General features: G+C 35.5%; 1 protein-coding gene across 1 annotated transcript in view; it reads right to left on the minus strand.

The window, feature by feature from the left end:
• Positions 1–3,086: 3,086 nt before the first annotated feature.
• LOC306881060 (NT-3 growth factor receptor-like) overlaps positions 3,087–20,919 on the minus strand; it is a gene marked incomplete at its 5' end in the record, with an annotated part of 124,578 nt that continues 106,745 nt past the window's right edge. Inside the window, 5 exons of the mRNA XM_079434956.1 lie at positions 3,087–4,534; positions 5,714–5,872; positions 9,810–10,053; positions 13,817–13,989; positions 15,712–15,842. Of these exons, the coding sequence (XP_079291082.1) occupies positions 4,349–4,534; positions 5,714–5,872; positions 9,810–10,053; positions 13,817–13,989; positions 15,712–15,842 (893 nt within the window). The 3' untranslated portion in view covers positions 3,087–4,348. The remainder of the gene's footprint in view (positions 4,535–5,713; positions 5,873–9,809; positions 10,054–13,816; positions 13,990–15,711; positions 15,843–20,919) is intronic.

Genomic DNA, 20,919 nt, shown 5'->3' on the forward strand with positions numbered 1-20,919 from the left:
ATTTGGATCAGTCACTGGATTTGCTTGACTTGATTCGAAGAAAATTCCTAGATTCTTTCCCCTCTTTTTTATTTACCAGTTCAAAAATTGGAGTCAGAGTTACACTGAATAAATTTAACACTTGATTATGGTGCAACTGCGTGCAATAATTCATAATATTCTGTCATCACTAATCTAGATATAGTGTTTCTAAATAGGGTCGCTCTCTTGGGAGCAATTTTCACCTGCTAAACTAAACGTTTAATATGACCGTTATATGTGTCGGATGGTTACTTCTGCCAACGTTGTGCTTTAAAAGTTTTAACACTTGTCGCTATGCAATAGTGTGTAATGATGACTTTTTGAAGAAAACATGAGCTTGACTGTGTAACATCGGTAAAGTCTTGGACTGTTGTGGATGTTTGCAAAGGTCTTCTTAAACGTGGTTTTGATTCGGTTTCTGTGTGGTTGTTAGGGATTTCAGAGTGGTTGCTAGGAGGTTATATACTGGCACAAGTCAAAGCTATAATTTGGTCTGCATATATGGATTGTGATTTTCAAAATAGGACACTTTGACAGCATTCATTTCGAAGGTTAAAATTGTAAGGGCCTCATTTATGAAGCGTGCATATACGCTCAGATTTGATCTCAGAGTGTGCGTACGCTTAAATCCACGCCAACACTCATATTTGTAAAAACTGCCTTTGACATGGATAAGTGCTTAGCATCAAATCAGGGTCTGAGCAGGGTCTGAGCAGCTTTTCTTGAGGGAGTACTGCAGGTTTTTGGAAATGTAAGCTGTTCTTGCAGCTCGCTGTTCTAAATTAAATGATTTAACCCTAACCCGACTGATGATCATTTATATGTTAATGACATTAATTAGCAGTTGTTTGAAACAATTCAGTTGCGTGCAAGTTCAAGATCATTTGCGATTCATAGATTTCACATCTGAAAGAGAGGCGTACATGTGTTTTCTGTGCATACATTTATTCCATACGCATATTTGAGAGATGATCGTTAAGATCAAATTTAGGATGGTTTCTGCGCAACATTTTATAAATGAGGTCCCGAAATATTTGATAAATGAGGTCTTATTTTTTTTTTTTTTTTTACGAAAATAGTTCATCTGTTTTATAGATGTGCTCTCTCTTCCCATTGTAATGTCCTCATATTCACTTTTTAACACGTGAAAGAGGATTATCATAAAGACACAGCAAATAACATCCAAAAACGACCATTTTAATTTTAAGAGTCAGACTAAGATCATGAAAAGCTAAAATTTATTTTGGCACTTTACTATCATTATACATTATGTAGAATTTAGAGATAAATAAAACACAACGTGGCATATCTTACCCCACTGTGTGCTGCAGTTTGAGAAACTCACTTCAACTCCCTCAAGGATTATGTGATTTTAATCACATTATAGCTATATTTTAACTAAAGAGGGCAATCGGTTATAATGGAGAATGAGTACGGGCTTTCCAGATTTTTGAAGTGAGCTGGAAAAGTGGTTAAATTTAGAGGTCTTTGTAATTTGGCAGTGGTGTCATTTTTTATTTTATTTTATTTTATTTTAAGTTCATTTCAGTTTAATCTTAATATATTGTATGCCTCTGTGCTATAATACTGGCTTCATACCTGTCATGATTCCATGAATAATAATCTAGAGTGTTCTAATAAAGCAGAATAATAACTCTGATGTATTGCAGTGCACATTTGTGTTGCATTTATGAAGGCAATAGGGAATGTGGGTTTAGTTCTCAGTCTGTGCACCCTTAAGGGATTTAATACTGATACTGAAACAGCTGGGTTTCACAGTGTTCCCTGAAAATCCCCCTTCATTATGATAACACCATTGACAGGGAACATCTTCATCTGCCTGAAGCAATCACATCTAGCAAGACTTGAATGGCTCATATATACAGAGTTCCAGTCAGGGGTAGAGTATCAAATGCTATCACTTTAAAAGCCATCATATAGTCATCATGTGTGAGAAATTATACAATGGACAGAGTAATCTCTAGTTGTCCAGTCGAAACGGTGATTCTCAAATTATTTCAGAACCAGGAAATCATTTTTACAGACTAAGCCCTTTGGGCAACTACAAGCTTTTCTTCATCTCCTCATTTGTTCTTTGTCATGCTCCTTCTGTTTATTGTTCATGTCCATGCATGAAATGTCCAGGTCATATATTTAACCCCAAAATAATTCATAAATGGTGCAACAACCTTTCAAAAGATATTTGTATTTTTTATATATATATATATATATATATATATAGGCCTATATTCCTAATTGTATTAATGAGAATCAGGGGATAATTGTGTTTAACGTGCTTAATTGTCATAAAAATATATTCACAATGCAAAATATCTTATTGGACCTAAAACAGGCTTACTTTTTTAGGAGGGAAGAAGCTCTATATATGACTTTCTATTTATTTTTTGTAATTATTGAGTGAAATATGACCTGGACATGTTTCTTAAAGTAGATGCATTCCACATGTTAAATTGCCTGGATTGCTAATAGGTATCAAATGTGTTGACACATATAAAGTATAATGAAATATGGTAATTTCATAATCTGCAACATTACAGCTTCAGCATACAATTATTCCATCACAGGCGTATGAGCATATTTTACATTTAATGGTTTAATGATGTGGTTATGGTTAATTGTTAAGCCTGACAGTCATGCAGCCACTGCATGTGGCCTCAGTTTCCACATGAAAAAACTAAATGCACTGCTGAATACATGACATGATTTGTCCATTCAACATATTTTAAAAAGACTGTTTTATTACAATGAATTATATTACTAAATATCTTTCAAAGAAATGGCCACAATAAAATATGTTAGGACCCAAAAGCTTTTTCCTCAGTTAATTGCTAGCCAGCAAGTCACTACAGTGTATGGCGCTGATGTTAAACTGCTTATGGTGGCCAAAAACTATTAGATTTCACTCTGCTTTGCTTCAAGAGCAAAAGACAGGGCATATCCAGCCGCAACATTGAATTTCATGACAGCTAGAGTCAAAACTAGGTTACGCTACCCATTACCAACAATGGACAGCCTAAACACAACGAACAGGAAAGACTTGATTTGACAAGGTTCTGATATTTATTTAATAATTAATCTAAACATACATTTTAATATGTCGTTTGCAAATATCTGTGGTACTGCAAAGAGGCAAGAGAATCCGTTGACATCGAAATCCTGACGTCAAAAAGATTTGGTGTCGTATCGACAAATATCTCAGAGAAACGGCCCCTGGAATAACAGAACTGTTTAGCTACAGACAACAACATGAAATCGTTAACTTTAGATGCTATGGCATTGATATTTATCAAACGCTATGAAGATTGCGAAACATCGATTCAAACAGGTGTCATTTTAGGATCTCGTGACATCGAACCTGCAGTTTAGTTCTAGTTTTACCACATTCAGTTTTGGTGATCAGAAAAGTACGGCAGCACGGTTACAGACTGGACTCGGCCGTGATGCGTTTTCCCTCCAACAATATTAGAGACCCTGTATTATTAACGAGCTGCCAAGTGCTCATTTTATGATACTGTGTGATATTTATGTTCTCTCCTGGCTGACCCTTTCTAAAGAGTACGTCACAAAATAACTCTTGTGTCGAAAAAAAAAAATCAAAACACACATAAAAAAAAAAAATAAGTTAACAGGTTGACAAGGATATAAATTTACAGTATATACAATCACGTACGATGAAAATATATCAACGCTTTAGTATGCTAAAGGTTCCAAGTTGCCCGCTCGAGAGCTATAGATCAAATCAAAGTTGCAGGAAGAAAATATAAGAGAAAAGGATGCTGACCGCAGCATCGGCAAAATAATCCAAACCTAATAAGGCTTTCCTCACAAAATCCCAGCTGTTAAAGCAGAGTAGAACCAAAGAGCAGCCGTCTTGAAAAGATAATATATCAACAGCACTAAACATGACAGGCACCCATACTTTACCTTCAAAATGAAAGAAAATAAATAAAAATATATTCATATATGTGTGTATATATGCTTATAAAAATGAAACACTGAAAATCATCATTTCTCAAACACAGTGCCGTCACACAGAAGGCAACATTCTGCTTTCGCCATCACTTTTTAGGATTTTTTTTATCTTTGTACAATAATCCTGTACACTATATACTGTAAACAAAATGTAAAAGTTTGTTTTTAAATATTTTTTTACTTTTTTCTGTATACCCAGTGTATCGAAAAAAAAAGTGTTGCAGGCACTTAAAGTCCATCTCCGACGTGTTGGTGTTTTTACAGTGGAGCGCCGACGCGGGGAAAAGGGCTTGTTTGGTTATTCCTGGATTGTGTGGGAGACGTCGCACCAGTCTTAGCCGAGGATGTCCAAGTAGACAGGCATGGCTTTTCCCAGAGCGTAAAGGACTTTCTGAATGTCTTTGATGTTCAGTCGTTGTTGCGGCTCTCTTTGCCAGCAGCCTAACATGAGGTCGTACACCTCCTTAGGACACAGACAAGGCCTGTCTAGAACCCGACCTTGGGTAATGCATTCAATGACCTGCAAAAAAGGGAGAGACAAAAATGAGCAAATGTGTGCAATTAATTTAGAGGTGGCGTGTTTACTTTTTTATGCTACTTCACTCAAATATAAGTCATGTTGAACACTATGACCAACCTGATACAGCAACGTTGGTTAAAATAAAGGTGAAGACCCATTCCCAAAATTCACTCAGTAAACTCCCAATTGATTAGTATTAGCATTCTAATCTAAAATATTAAGCATACAAATTACATTGCCCACATACTACCACTCAAAAGTTTGGAGTTGGTAAAAAAAACAAGGCTGCATTTATTTGATGAAAAATGAGAGTAAGATTTAGAAATGTTATTACTATATTTTTTATTTTTTTTATTATAATTTTTTTAATTAAATATATTTTAAAATGTATTTTATTACTGTAATGCAAAGCTAAATTTTCAGCAACATTTATTGTTATTATCAATGTTTAAAAAGGTTGTACTTAATGTTTATGGAAATCATTTATTCCCTCAAGGATTCTTGTGTTTTATTTTTGTGGAACGTTATAAATGTCTTTACAATCATTTTTCTGATCAATTTAATGAATCCTTGCTGAATAAAAGTATCAGTTTCTTTCTTTCCAATAAATAAATAAATAAATAAAAATAACTGACCCCACACTTTCTTTTTTTTTTTTTTGACCCCACACTTTCAATAGTGTTGTATTGGTTAAAAGTATTTTTAACTGAACTAAACTATTTTTAGAAATTCTTTATAACAGGTATACAATATTTAAATATATAAGATATGATTACTTATATATATATATATATATATATATATATATATATATATATATATATATATTAAAAATGTGATATTGTCATAATGCACAGTGGGACTGACAAATCCACAAAAAAAGGAATATACAATTCTGCCTTTGAACTTTTTCTGAGTATACAATTCAGTCTTTGGACCTCTTCTACCTTTTTTAACAGCCTTCATGTAAGTACACTTATGATGCCTTAAAATACTGTCTAGATAGACAGCTCACTAAGTTTTCCAGTCAAAATGTGTGTGTGTGGCAAGATGTATTGCTTCTAACCTGATCTCTGACAGCATTACACCCCGCCTGTAGAGATCACACTCACATTCTAAAACTGTCATATTCACACCAATGTTCTAACAATGGCTCCATCTCGTTTTGTGAAATTTTACCTCATTATTGGATAACTGAAACCATGGCTGTTTCCCATAGGTGAAGATCTCCCACATAATGACTCCGAAGCTCCATACATCACTCTCGGTGGAGAACTTCCTGTACATGATGCTCTCCGGAGGCATCCAGCGTATGGGCAGCATGGTGTGACCTCCCACCTACAAGAAAGATCACACATCAAGCATTGCTCAAAAACAACTTACGTGGTAGGGATAAAATTTCCCTCTCTGTAAACAAGCTGACTAGTCTACTAGTTAGCTCTAAATGGTTATGAAAAGCTCTTTTGATGAACTGACAAGATACAATGCAACAGTTTTGATCTTGCTTGACACCAGCATAGGGAGTGTCACAGTTTACTAGATTTTTATGCATCTATTCATATAAAAGATTAGAAATATTTAAAAAATAAGAAAATTTAAGGTTCACATTGATGTGTTGTGTTCAGCTTTTGCAGCAATACACATGCTGTGGAAGTTATGAATTGCATAATCAGGGTGCTCTGGGAGATCATGTGCTCTAACTGAGGCTGACTTTGAACAAAAAACAGCATTGCATACATTTTCTATGAAAAAAAGGTTTTTGGAGCTGCAATTCATCACAAACATAAAACCACTGAATCTGATGAACTGTAATGCAAGTTACTATATGCACTTTATTGTGTTAAAGGAGAGATCATACAGTATGTGCTTTCTGAAGTCATTTTTATTAACAGTTGCTGTGTGTTAAGTTCAAGCAGAGCACTCACTGTTGAGAAGGAAAGAGACACTGCAGCAGCGTGATACATAGACCCAATTGAGGGCATGAAAGAGCATGTACACCAACAAGAATGAACGTATATATACCATTCAAACATTTGGGTTCAGTATTTAAAACAACAACAACAAAATAACTTAATAATTCTATTCATCACGGGTGCATTAAATTGATCAAAAATGACAGTAAACACATTTAAATTGTTTAATAAAATAATAAATGCAGTTCTTTCAAACTTTCTATTTATCATAATATCCTGGGAAAAAAATCACATAAATTTCTTAATGAAAGCAATAGATATGAAGTTGTTCTTCACAGCACATGTGGGACTCTTAATGGGATTCTTATATATTAGAATTAAGACTTAAAAAAAAAATACATAACACATCAATTATCCTGATCCATTCTGTAAAATGCTGTGAGCGTGATGATGTAACATAAATAAAACAAACACAAATATCAATTTTAGTCACTTTGATAATACTAATGATTTCTTCCTCTACTAGTTGAGCCAAATTGACTAAACAATCATGCATTAATTGTGCATGCACTCAGCTCGATTAAAATGGCTTATTCACAAATCTATTTCTTATTCACATCAATTCCACTTCATTCATCATGTTGTGCCAGCATGAAATGTCCACGGGACTGCCGGGTGTTGCTGGAACCCTTCCAGCTCAGCGTGAAATTCTCTTTGTAATTACTATTCCCTCTGTTGTGTGCCGTTACATTGAACCTACTTCCGGCTGATAGAGAGCAGACTAATGGATGTCTACCTCCACATTAGAAATTAGCCAAGTTCCTGTGACTACTGTCTGCTGCATATAGTCAATATCTTTTCAAAAACCTTTTCAACCTGTGTTCTGTAAACTGTATTTTAGCTGCTCTTATTGCAAGTGATAGTTGGGAGAGGATGCGAAATGACGGGGCAAAGAGGAATTTCCTAATATCTTCAAACCCTTGATTTTCTGCAGCGAGACATGATAGCAATACATTTTGAATTGTGTACTGACGGATGTAGGGAAATACAAAGCTGTATTATACATTGCAGATGCTTCTGCTGTATTATACATTGCAGTTCACTGCAGTACCCCTGCTGCGAAACCATCTCATTTGTGATATTAGATTTTTTTTTTTTTTGTATGAAACAAAATCAAAATGTGTTTTACTAAAAAAAACATCTGAAAGTGTAGCTAATTAAAAACATCAATATGTTCTGTCAGCTCTTGTAATCAGCCAGTTTTATCAATAAAAACCTGAAAAAGTGTCTTGGATGGTTGTTGACTGTTAAATTCTAATTTGAATTGATGTATTGATGAAGTATAAGTAGAATTAAGACATTTAAAAAAGAAAATTCATATAACTGATCTATCTATCTATCTATCTATCTATCTATCTATCTATCTATCTATCTATCTATCTATCTATCTATCTATCTATCTATCTATCTATCTATCTATCTATCTTATAGTACATGGTGACCTACATGTGTCTCACCTTAATTTGTAGTTCAAATGGTATTAGAATTACTGGATATATTTATGTGAATTGCTAATTGGTAATTTAAACGAGCTGAGTAACAGTGATCTTAATAATAGACTTACAGGAGACTCACACACGTCCCGGCCCTTTAATAATGTAAATTACTTTCAAATCCCTCATTAAAATGAGCAACTAAAATTGGTTAAGCAATCATTCAAACCACTATCCACTGTATCACCTTGGGCTTTGTGGTTGAGACTGGAGCAATTAGCTTGGCGGTTTGAAAATTGATAAACCCATTAGACAATAACAGATTGAAAGCAGAAAATTAAGAATCTCTCTGCTGACCATATTTCCATTCCGTCAGCATGTTTTTTGCTTTATTTTGGTAGTTTGTAAACTAGACTAGGCTAGTCTTTGGCTCAGTGGTAGAGGGCTAGATTGGATTATGGGTATGAAGAGCAAAGCAGCATGTTGGAGAATGGATTACAGCTCCACTATAGAGCTACTCTCTGGGCATTTACGCTTTTACACTTAGTAACAGGGGAAGCAGATTCATGCATCCATGACCGATAACGGATTTCTCCAACCATTTAAAACACTTGGCCGAATTTCAAGTAAAAACAGACCTTTAGAGAGTTTAGAACTAAAATCTCGTCTATGTGATGACATTTAATGTCATGAGTGGTTTATTTACAGGGTGTTCAAAACCAAAATGACAGGGTGACCTGTACATTTCACTTGCTTATAGCGTGTAATCAGCTATTTGTGGTGAAGAAAACCCAAGACGACATCTAAAACAATCCTCAGCGTGTTTGAGGGATTGAGCCTGCTTTTTCCTGAATCCGTTTTCTGTACAACTATTGGAGGATCTAAACAGAGTTATCAAAAACATCTCATGCAAAAAGATACTTGGCAGGCTATTAGGTGACTGGATGTCGATGTGCCACTTATAACGTCTTGATGAAGGCGGTTGAATTGGTCACTGATGACAGTACCTCAATCTCTCTTCCAGTCATGCTCCATTCCTGTGGCCAAACGCTCGAGCCCCAGAGGACAAAAAACGTCAATATGTGTGGATTACGTGCTTGGCAGGATCCTCTATTTATAATCACTTGACACAGTGAACGTGTCCAATGCGGTAATAATTTCATAATCCCTCTGCTTTGTCAATATTGCAGACTGTGCGTAAGCGTGTGTATGCGCGGCTGATAAAGACGTTTCTGGCCTTCAGCTTACGACTGACTTGAATACAGGCTCACTCCACAATCCAATTTCTCAGTGGAATATTTTGCTGTCCTTGGCATTTAACTCGATCTAGTAGGTTGCTATTCTTAGCAGAAATAAAGGAAAAGAATATTTGGAATATTTATGGATTGGGATTGTAAATGGAAAATCACTTTTTTTTTTAAAGCACAGTTTTCTGGTCATTTTGAGCTGGAGAGGATATTTCATTTTCCAAAATTTTGAACTTTAAGATTTTTTTGTACTTTAAGATTTTTTTCGCACCATGATACACTTTTGGAACAGAGTGACCATAGGCCTGAGCTAGATATGAGCTTATGCACTTTAATTTTTGAGTTAGTTTTGTAAAATTGTCCATAAATAATGCTTTTTTCACCTAACAACTGGGGTGCATAAGCTCAGATCAATGAAAAAAAAATTAAATATATAAAATAAAAATAAAAAAATAAAATATACATTATTCTCTGTGGTAAGTGACATTAAGCCACAAATACTGACAATAACCCAGAGCATTCCTATAATTTCAGTCCAGAAGTGCAGATAGAAAGAAATGTACAGTGATGCATTTGACTGCAAAAAAAAAGTAAATTATACTGAAGCTATTGTGATACTTACTCGATAGTAATCTGAGCTGTAGATGTCTCTGGACATCCCAAAGTCTCCAATTTTCACAAGCAGGCCGTTACCCACGAGGCAGTTGCGGGTGGCCAGGTCACGGTGCACAAAATGCTGGGAGGACAGGTAAACCATGCCTGCTGCTATTTGTGTAGCGATATGAAGCATCTGTGAGAGACCAAGTTCCCCGTTAGACTGCATCGGTTGGCCATCCACAAGGATCATGGCGTCCGGACCATGGGCTCTGAAGGGGAGAAAGGCATGTTGGTTACACTTGTTAGTCTTGGCAGTAATTGTCCTTCACTGTTGAGCTTCGTCCAGGTTTGCAATTACTTGCGTTTAGGATCCGAGCAGGGAAAATTGATTATGGATCAATGTAAAAGGGCACAGGGTTGAAGTGTTCAAACACACTGCCTTATTGCCCCATAAAATAATTCCCCCTCTAATCCTTTAATCCTGTAAAGCTGTCTAATTTGAAGTGAGTAAGTCAAGGCAAAGAAAGATGTGCTTTGACTTCAGCTGCTTGGTGAAATAAAATCACCTATTCAGTTTACTTTTTCGATTTTCTCTTCACTCAGGGAAAATTATTTTTGTCTGACTGCGGCAGCATTTGCATAAGGTGGCTGTTCAAAAGGGCTCGACTGTAATTTGTGCATCTCTCCTGGTCAGTGCCACTTCAGCAGCGTGCTCTTCAACTCTATGTTGAAGAGCTAACAATCAGAGAGCTAACAACCCCAGCGGCAGCGCTGCTTTAGAATGCAACAGGCTGGGTTCTGAATAAAAAATAAGAGTCCCATTCATTTTCTCAATATAGAACTTGATTTTTAACAATACTGTTTAAAAGATTTGATTGCTCAAGAGGTAATTCTGGTGAAGCCACTTAAGTCAGAGTGATTTTTACGTCATTTTGGAAATATGTATTTAATTGCCAAATTCCAGGTGAGGAACTACAATACCCATAATTTGAAGAGATTTACCAACCAGTTACCATTAAAACAGATCGGTAAGATTTTTAAAATGTCAGTGTTGAAAACGGTTATGCTGCTTAATATTTCCAACCTAGGCTCATTGGAAATACATGCCTCTATATACATTCCCGCAAAACTGAAAAAACATCACAAATCACTGCAGTTGCCAGTTAAAAAATCACTGCAGTTTGCCAGCTCCAAAGCCTCTGCTTCATACAGCGCGCATTTATGCTGGATTATAAAGGGTAATTTTCAAACAATTACTTGCAGAAAATTATGTTATGACTTCAAAACTGATATTTTTGAATGTTGTCGTCACATATCCAGCTTCATATGCATGAGTTTGCTAATTCAGTAGGTTTGCTCGGTAGCTCACTCGATACGGCATTGTGCTTGAGTGATAAAGAGACCCCGTGAAACTACGGTTCGACAAAACAGCTCAAATCCATACAAGGAAGTTAAAATAGCAAGGCTACATCAACAAAGGTGTTTTAATATCACTTTTGCATTTGTTAACACTATCAGGTAGGTTTAGGGTTGGGTTTGGTGTAGGGGATATTTCCAACACGATAGAGCATTAACCTTTAGAGACACTCCCCAGATATTTCAATTCTGAATAGCCGCAATACGTACTCAAACTCAGCAATACGTGCCTGTACCAATGGTACCAACGTAATAAAAACATGCCACGGTCACGAATTGAACGTGTTTTAGCGCCACGCTCTGGACATTTTACTTTGAAACTGCCATGAAACATGCCGTAAGGTATGCCGTTACACTGTTGCAGAAATGTATATAGTGACATGTATATTGTGGAAGCAGTAAGACATTTTTTTCTATGTTGTATAAAAAGTTAAAAAGAACAGCATTAATTTTAAATATCATTTTTTTTACTGCCATTTTTGATTAATGCATCATTGCTGAATAAAAGTATTATTTTTTCTTAAAAAAAGTGTATAATCAACAACTTAGTCTTTAATTTTATATCATTATTTAGGATTTGATTACATACATAGTCTTTACCTTGTACATAAGTGTTACCATTTCAAATAGTTTATGTTTTTCACTTCTTTTATATTTTTACTTTTACTTCCAATCAAAGCTTGTGAGTCATGAACCAAACCAAACCATAAGTTGGGATTCAGCTGTTGGTTAGTTTATAACTTAACTTAAAACTACTGAATAATATTTTTTGAAATGTCTATGGAGTAAATGAATGGAGAAAAAATCCTAACCAAGGCTGCTGAAAACAAGGCAGTCCACTATTGTGCACTATTCTTCAACGATGTACTCTGACTTGTCTAATATGCTTTACCTTAAGTTCTCTAAATCTCTTTAATTCAACACACATATCATCTGCATGAAGCTTAACTAGAGTCTGCTGCCAAAATCCTTTTTGCTGTCCATGAAAATCAACCAGACTTGTATCATTGCAGCTTTTCTTAAAAGAATTTCATCATTTCTTTTTTTTCTTGAAAAGCAAGTCCGGCCATCTGCATAAGTGTAAGAAAAAATTCTCTCACTATACAAAAGAATAATTTATTATCATCACCCATCACTTTGCTCCCACAAGACAATCATCTCAACTCCAGTACTCAATCTGCCTTTATATGTTCACAGTTCTCCCCTGCAAATTACAATTCACATGGCCTCAATCCACCTTGCAATGTGCAATGAAGTTCAAACATGAGCTGCCATTTTGAAATAGAATCTTGTGTCTCAAAACTTAGTGAGCTGTTTTAATATCCAATGCCTACATGAGCAGCTGTCTACAGAAACAGCATCGAAATGAAACTTCATAATTGATTGATTTGAGCAGTAACCTTGTGTCTCATATTTGAAATGGGGAAATTAAACATTTAAAATTATATACCACTACTTCCCATCAGTAAATCGTTCAGATCTCTTTAATATCTGAATTAGTTCTGCTAAACAGTGATGACATGAAATGGAGAGTAAAAAGTCTTAAATCTTCAGAAGAGATCTCAGTAATGTTTGAAATTTATGGATCAAATTGCCTTGGCTATGATATTAAGCACAATCCATTTTTATTTATCCTAAAGTATTTTAAGAAATATTTTAGACAAAAGTTGGTTCCTCAATAAAAATACCAGAACTAAATTAAGTCTACTGAGCTACCTGTGAGCAATAAAATTCTCCTTTGGGTTGGCTCTGTGATAAAATGACATCATTCATGAAGGAAACATGATATTCACAAAGAGTTTGGCCAAAATTAGGCATCTTAGGAGCTAGAATAATTTCACTACCTACAATTTCATACCGCCTTTGCTTAGGGAGTGCATAATATGCAAGTCCTATAATTCCAGCCCAGACTCATTGGAGATACGTGTCTGTGGCAACATTTCTGCAAAATGATATTGTCACTTCTTGCATGTTTTCAACACTTTCTAGTGAAATGTCCAGTGAGTGATTATAGAAGTGTGTCTGGCAACATTTTTTTAGTCTGGCTGTTGCAGGTGACAATGTCCAGTGCAGTGAGTGGAACCGAAAGGTTAACATTCTGTCACTTTTGAAAATAATGTTAAATCCTACCCTAAATCTTATCGATAGTCTTATCAAAAGTAAACGTGAGATAAAAACACATTTGCTAAATCAGCCATGCAGTTTCAGCTTGCTTCTACCAGTCGTTTAGTTGTTTTATTGTGACTTGTGTTTTTGCAGGGCTGACCTGCAAGTGCAATACTGTATCAGGTGGGCTACTGAGCACGTTTACTACATTAAAAAAAGCCATACATATGGAGCTTATGCAATGCAAATATCAAAATGTATTAGTTTACAAATCATGTGCTGTAGTATTTTGAGGTCATAAAATCTTTTCTTAATCAATAACCTGCCCTCATAATTATAATTTCTTAGAAAAATAATAAAAGTTGTTGGTGTTAGCATTAAGTTGTTGGGCTCTAGTATTCATTTCAGCTTAAAACTGCAGTGAATGCATTTATAGGTACATTGTTGGAGGCATGTTTTTCCAAGGAGCCTGTGCTGTATAATTCCCACTGAAACCCCAATAAAAAATACCTCAGAAACTTATTGAGGTCGCCATGCTTCATGTACTCAAACACCATGATGAGAGGGTCGCCGTCCACACACACGCCGTAGAACTTCACAATGTGCTCGTGCTGGAGGTTGGTGAGGAGCTCGGCCTCCCGTTGAAAGTCTTTTCTGGCAGTCAGGGTGGGATCTTTGAGAGTCTGAGAAACAGAAAGCATGTTCACTCAAGGTAGGAGATGTACAGACAAGAACAAATGCACAGTGGAGAGCAAGATGCCACATTTTTGAAGTCATCCTCTAAGCAAGGAGAAATGAGATGGAGGTTAAACTAATATGCCTATATTGCATTTCAGGATGTCTGTCATAAACTGAAATAAGACAAAAACGTTCAACAAAAGGCCATAGCATGAATTCTCAAAACAAAAAGTGGTGCAATGATGCAACTTGCATAAACTGTGTCATGTAACAGTTAATTGGGGAGTTTTCAAATGAAAAAATTAACATAAACAGGTAATAAATCAATTGTGAATATAATTGTGAATAGTTTGTTAAAAAAAAAGTTCTCTCAAAACTGAAAGTTGCAACATTCATTCATGCAACCTGATGTCAAACTTGCAGTTATGCAGTTATCAAGACAGACAAAGCAATTTCATGACTTTATCGAATGGCAGAAGAACGTATTATAACAATTTTCAACAGTCTGCAAGGGTATTTGTAATTGTATTTTCTGACACAGCTTAATCTAACATTACATGCATTACATTTCCCATCTGACAAATTACATCTCACATTCTGGGAAATGCTCATTTTTAGACCTAGATAAATTTGATTTGATATTTTTTTTACCCTGCACATTAGAAATGTGATAACATTTTACTGTACATCTCTCAATCCCAGCAACTATGTAAAATAGGTATCCTTAAATCCAAAGAATTTATAGCATAACAAAAACATCCATTTAATCTTCCCAGGCACTCCAAAGCGCATTCTAGCCTTTTCATTGTGAGTCCTGCTCCTACCAATTAAATGATAACTTAGCCTGAATGGCACATGATGCAATTTGATTTTAATTACAGAATTCCCCTGATCTCTCAGATACAGGCAGAGGGAGGCATCGAAAGAGAATGGTGTATATGACACAGATGGTGAAGCGCTCATTTCCGTCAGGGGAAGTGTTAGCTCCATGCCATTCAACACAGTCCTGACACACTGTCTTTCTGTTGTAGCGTCCTGCCGGGGGAGTTGGCCTGACAACCCCAGGTTCATAAGATATCCTCATGACACTGGAGTTTTTTCACAGCATCTTCAGTTATCTTTATGATGTAATAGTTTCAATCGCTCTGGTGAGGAAGTACATTGGATTATAGGAGGAAGTTCAGATGTGGAGAGCGCTTTCCAATGGTTAAATGATGTTATTGGCCTTAGAAAGTAGTTCTAGACCAATTCTTAACTGGGTTTTTCAAAAGCACCCATATTTTACATTGCACACAAGAATAGTTTGTGATGAAGTAAAGAAGATGTTGTCACTACACACACACATACACACACACCCCTTCTGCCATTCTATTAAGAACGAGTAAGAACACAAAACTGCATTCAGTTATTTTGGATTCAACAAGAACAAGATGTACAGTAGGGTGATGCTCTGTTGGAAATGGACTGCATTGTAAAATGTTGGTGCAACAAAAATGGGTGTACCTTTAACCTAGTTAAAAGTAAAGCCTATAAAGTACAAAAAGTTTTACATTTTGCCCCAAACTTTTTTAGATTGTGTGAAATGAGAGCAGGAATGTGCTATACTTTCATATTGCACATTCCTGGTAATGGAATGGAGTGCACAGGAGAAGTGCATCTATTCTGAGAAAAGTCAAAGCAAAGCAAAGCCAGAAGAAGGTGCTTTTAACTGCAAAAACATGCCTCACCTTCACAGCCACCAGCATCTTATCTTTGGTGGGGCTGAGGTTGTAACACTCGGCCAGAAACACCTTTCCGAAAGCTCCCTCGCCCAGCTCTCTCTTCAGAACAATGTCCCTCCGTTTAATATGCTGCACATCTGAAAGAGAAATGCAGAAAGAGAAAACCATAACGGTTATTAAATTTTTAGTGTTTTGTATCTCAAGGTCATCAGTTCACAGTGATGCAGCAAAATGAGACTAGACTAAAATGGTACTGTTTTAAAGGAATAGTCAGTGCTAATTTAGGATTTGTATTATTGTTCTGTTCTTGTATTTTTTATATTTTGAATTAGCGTTTAAATTTTCAGTTTAATTTTAATTGTTTTTTTTTTTTTTAAGTTTTAGTAATTTTATCTGCTTTTGTCACTTTTATTAGTTTTAGTTTATTTAGCATTATTTTAAAGATTTTATTTGTAATTTTAGTGCTTCATCTTAAACTTATACTTTCCAATTAGTTGCCCATAGTATCAATATAATAAACTAAAATGAATTAAACTGAAATAAAAATTAATAAAAACTATACAGACATTAAAAATGGACACTAAAACTAAAATGAAAACAGAAAATATTAAATATAGTAATACAACTATAATAGTATCTGAGTGATATTAAAACAGCCAAGGCAACATTTCTAATTTTCTTTTTCACCTAATATTTATATTTTATTTTATATTTATTTAATTTAATAAATTCTAACTGATTTTTAAAGGGTTTAGATAACAATATCAATACATCGTGTGGCAGAAGAATTGGAATATGTTTTGTAGATGTGATAACTATGAATTGTTTTACAGCATGCCTTTTTTTCCCCCACATAAAATAGCATATTGGTTTGGAATTATTTATTTATTTATTTTAATGAATAAAAACAATAAGCACTGTCAGTGAATCTCATCAACTTCCATAATATATGAAAATACAATAATGAGACAGGTCCAGGTATGCAATTATCCAAATAATATCATCATAAGAGACAATGTCCATCAGGAACAGGAGGCAAAAATCGGTGGAAAACTGAGCCAATGAAATATGAGTGATAAGTTGTCTGTATGAGCCCGTTGTACGTGTTGTTTACGCATATGTGTACAAGTGTAAATAAAGGCTTCAATCGTGAGTTGTTCACATTGTGTAAAAGGTCAGTTCCCGTGCAGATGGTGTTTTAGAATTGCAGCTCACAGTCACAGCTGGATATTTTCCTGCGTGCTTTTTTGTCTCCTCTGAGTTCTCTTTTTCAAAACAAAACGAGTGTGATGCAAATGAGAGTCAATTGTAAAAGGTCTCTTTTTGCCATCTGTTGGGAACTCACCTGGGACTAATACTTTGCCATCAATGTTCATTGTCATTTCCAATTATTTGTGTGAATTTAAAGTAGCTTAAAAGCAAAAATGCTTTACAAAACAAGGCTAGAAAAAAAGCCTCTACCAAACATTTAATTAATAAAGCTAAACAGTTATGTAGAAATAAGTTTCTAATTGAATCAAGCAACTGACACCACGGGCTATTATTCACACACATGGTGTAAACATACATCACATATCCTGTTATACTGCTGTCAGATCAAAAATAACCATTTGCTCTGTGTGTGTCCAAACTGCAATGATTTGTTGTATTGCGTCAACTTATGGTTGCTACAGTGAAGCAAAGCACAAAGACATTGTGAATTATTATTATGTTGGAGTCATTCGGTCAAAGCTGTCATTCTGAGGCAAAACAGCAGGCTTCGCAATAAAATATCATAAATAGTCCTGTACTTATCTGTTTTATTAAATCAGCATGTTCTGGGTAAACAAACATAGACTCTCAGAAAAAAGGCACAAAAGCTGTCAATGGAGCAGTACCTTTTCTTAAGGTACCATGTAATATCTATGTACTAATATGTGCGTATTAGATGTTAATATGTACATTTTAAGGTACTAATATGCATCTTTTAGGGATAAATAAGATATAAAAGAGTACCATTTGAATACCCAGTGACAGCTTTTGTACTTGTTCTGAGTGTAGATCCGTGCAGAAATACGTTTTTGTTTTTAAATGGCAATGCTAATTGAAGTGGCATGTGTGTGTCTGTTTAAATAATGCATTATAAAAGTATTCATATAATGCCTTTTAAGTGAAGTGGCATACTGCCAAGTATGGTGACCCATACTCGGAATTTGTGCTCTGCATTTAACCCATCCATCGTGCACACACACACCGTGAACACACACACACACCGTGAACACACACTCGGAGCAGTGGGCAGCCATTTATGCTGCGGCGCCCGGGGAGCAGTTGGGGGTTCGGTGCCTTGCTCAAGGACACCTCAGTCGTGGTATTGAGGGTGGAGAGAGCGCTGGACATTCACTCCCCCCACCTACAATCCCTGCCAGCCTGAGACTCGAACCCGCAACCTTTGGATTACGAGTCCGACTCTCTCACCATTAGGCCACGACTTCCCCTCAATGCACCTTGTAATAAGTTGAATGTGCTTTTATAGCCTTTAGCTGTAACCAGAGTTAATACAATTTAATCATTTATAATACACAATAATTTCACAATAATTTGAATTCTTATAAATGCATGCATATTGTTATATCTTTAAACAACATGATGAATCAGTGACCAACATGTACATCAGTCACATTCTAACGTTTTAAAAATGTAGATGTTACTGTTGCATAACATTTCAAAACTGGTTTTGAGTTAATTTATCACAATATTCATAATTTGCATTGTAATGCATTATTTATTTTTTCCTGGATAGTAAATTTATGAAACGTTTAGGTTTCAAGTTAATTGTTTATTTAAATATTTATAATCCACATTATAATGGGGAAGTCGTGGCCTAATGGTTAGAGAGTCGGACTCGTAATCGAAAGGTTGCGGGTTCGAGTCCCCGGCCGGCAGGGATTGTAGGTGGGGGGAGTGAATGTACAGCGCTCTCTCCACCCTCAATACCACGACTGAGGTGCCCTTGAGCAAGGCACCGAACCCCCAACTGCTCCCCGGGCGCTGCAGCATGGCTGCCCACTGCTCCGGGTGTGTGTTCACGGTGTGTGTGTGTGTGTGTGTGTGTGTGTGCATTTGTTCACTACTCACTGCTGTGTGTGTGCACTTGGATGGGTTAAACGCAGAGCACCAATTTCGAGTATGGGTCACCATACTTGACAATACGTCACGACTATAATGAATCATATCTTTATATATAATAATTGTAATTATAAAATCACATTTATTGTTGCCCTTATAGAAAGAAGTTATACTGAATTTAAGAAGCTATTTTTTATTGACAGTTTGTCAATAAATTAAATATTTTATTAAAAACACTTAATTGAAACCAGTAAGTGTTTCTTAAAAGTATACAATCTGTTAATAAAACAGCTTAAGGCAAGTATGGCACCTTGCCATAAAGGTAACAAATCTTACTGACCAGAAACGCTTGAACCCCTGACAGACATCCAATATCAAGTGCTACAATCATCACTGACGCTCAGAGACTTGAGCAGCACGGCTCTAGCAGACTGAAGCAGGATCAGGTCAAGTCTGGAGTACCTTCCTGTCCCCAAAACCTCATTTATATTCACCTATTGTTCCATTAAGTGGTCCACTGGGTTTTTCCCGTCCTCTGAGTGAACAATTACATGTACACCTGCCGTAAGGGTCTGGGGTGGCTTAATTTAACCTTCAGCTTCCCAACCAACATGTAAAGCCCAGCTCCCCCTGCTGCTTATTTACCACAATCCGTTTGTGGAAAGACTTTGAATTAGAAAGGCACTATCCTGAGACTTACCGTCATTCATTTATTCCTTACCCTGGCCGAACCTGTATCAGCTCCTGAAGGCTGAAATTAGGAGAGCACAGGCAGGCGTGTTTATGGCAGCACAAATATATGATTAAAAATAATGCTGTCCATTCTTACTGAAGCAATCAAGAAAGGAATTCCTCCAGTTCATGCAGACCAAGCTTAATCTGAAAGCATCACTGTATCGGCATGAACACATATGACTTCCCACATTTACATATTCAACAATTTGGCTTGTTCTGGTGAAGGGTGAACTAGGCCAGTATGTAGAGGTTAAGCGATTAAGTACAGGTTTGTACAATATTCAGAACTGAATCGAATGACTTTTGAATTAGATTTAAAAAAAAAAAATAAAAAAAAAAATAATAATATATAGATATATTATTTTCTGCATCTTAAGGAAGTAGAATTAAAATGAACCAAAATTCAAATAAATGCACAAATGTAATGTAATTTTGAATTAGAAAAGAAATGTATAAATAAATTGCAAATTTGAATTTGAGGAAGTAGAATCAATATTAAATTAATTCAAAGAAATCTATAAATGCGTGTCAAAAAAGTGAAATTTTCAGCCAGAAAAGGAATGTATGAATAAAAAATAAGATGCGTATTTGAATTTAAGAAAGTATTATTAAACTGAACTGAAATGTAAAGATATTCACAAATGTAATGTGTAGTTTTCAGCTAAAATAATGCAAATTTGAAATTAATAAAGTATAGGCCTAATTAAAATGTACTGAAATTCACAAACTTTCAACTAGAAAAGGAATGTATGAATTATAAAATAAAATGCTAATTTATTTGATAAATATTTCATTAATTTAGTGTAGTAGATATAAAATTAACTGAAATTCAGACATTTACAAACGTAACAAGTGTAATGTTTAAATGATATATAAATAATGTGAATTTTAAAACAGTACAATAAAATTAACTGAAATTCACCAATGACGTTTATTTTTTCAACTAGAAAAGAAAGGTATAAAGGACTGAAATTCAAAGAAATGCACAAATGCAATTAGAATTTTCAACTAGAAGAGGAACATATAAATAAAACACAAAATACTTCAAAATGAATCATCATACAGAAAAAGATTTTTCCCCAAAAAACACCTATTCGCAAATATGGCTGATCCCTTGTTATCCAGCACTTGGTGTCTGTGTCCACCTTCATCGAGATGGTTTAATGAGATGGTAGTCCAATTATGAGCAGCAACAATAGATGGACTGAATCAGAATCTTTGTGAAGGTGTGCACATTCAGAGCTCCATTAAACCTGGCCTGCATTAAGTTACAATGCCCTTTTTCAGAGCGCACGCCTTTGTCTTCTCACTCTCAAGCCTGATAAATTCAGCTTGTCATCAAATGTTACCTTGAAACAATGCAATCGAAGT

This window comes from Barbus barbus, assembly GCF_936440315.1.
Source record: "Barbus barbus genome assembly, chromosome: 2".
NCBI lineage: Eukaryota > Metazoa > Chordata > Actinopteri > Cypriniformes > Cyprinidae > Barbus > Barbus barbus.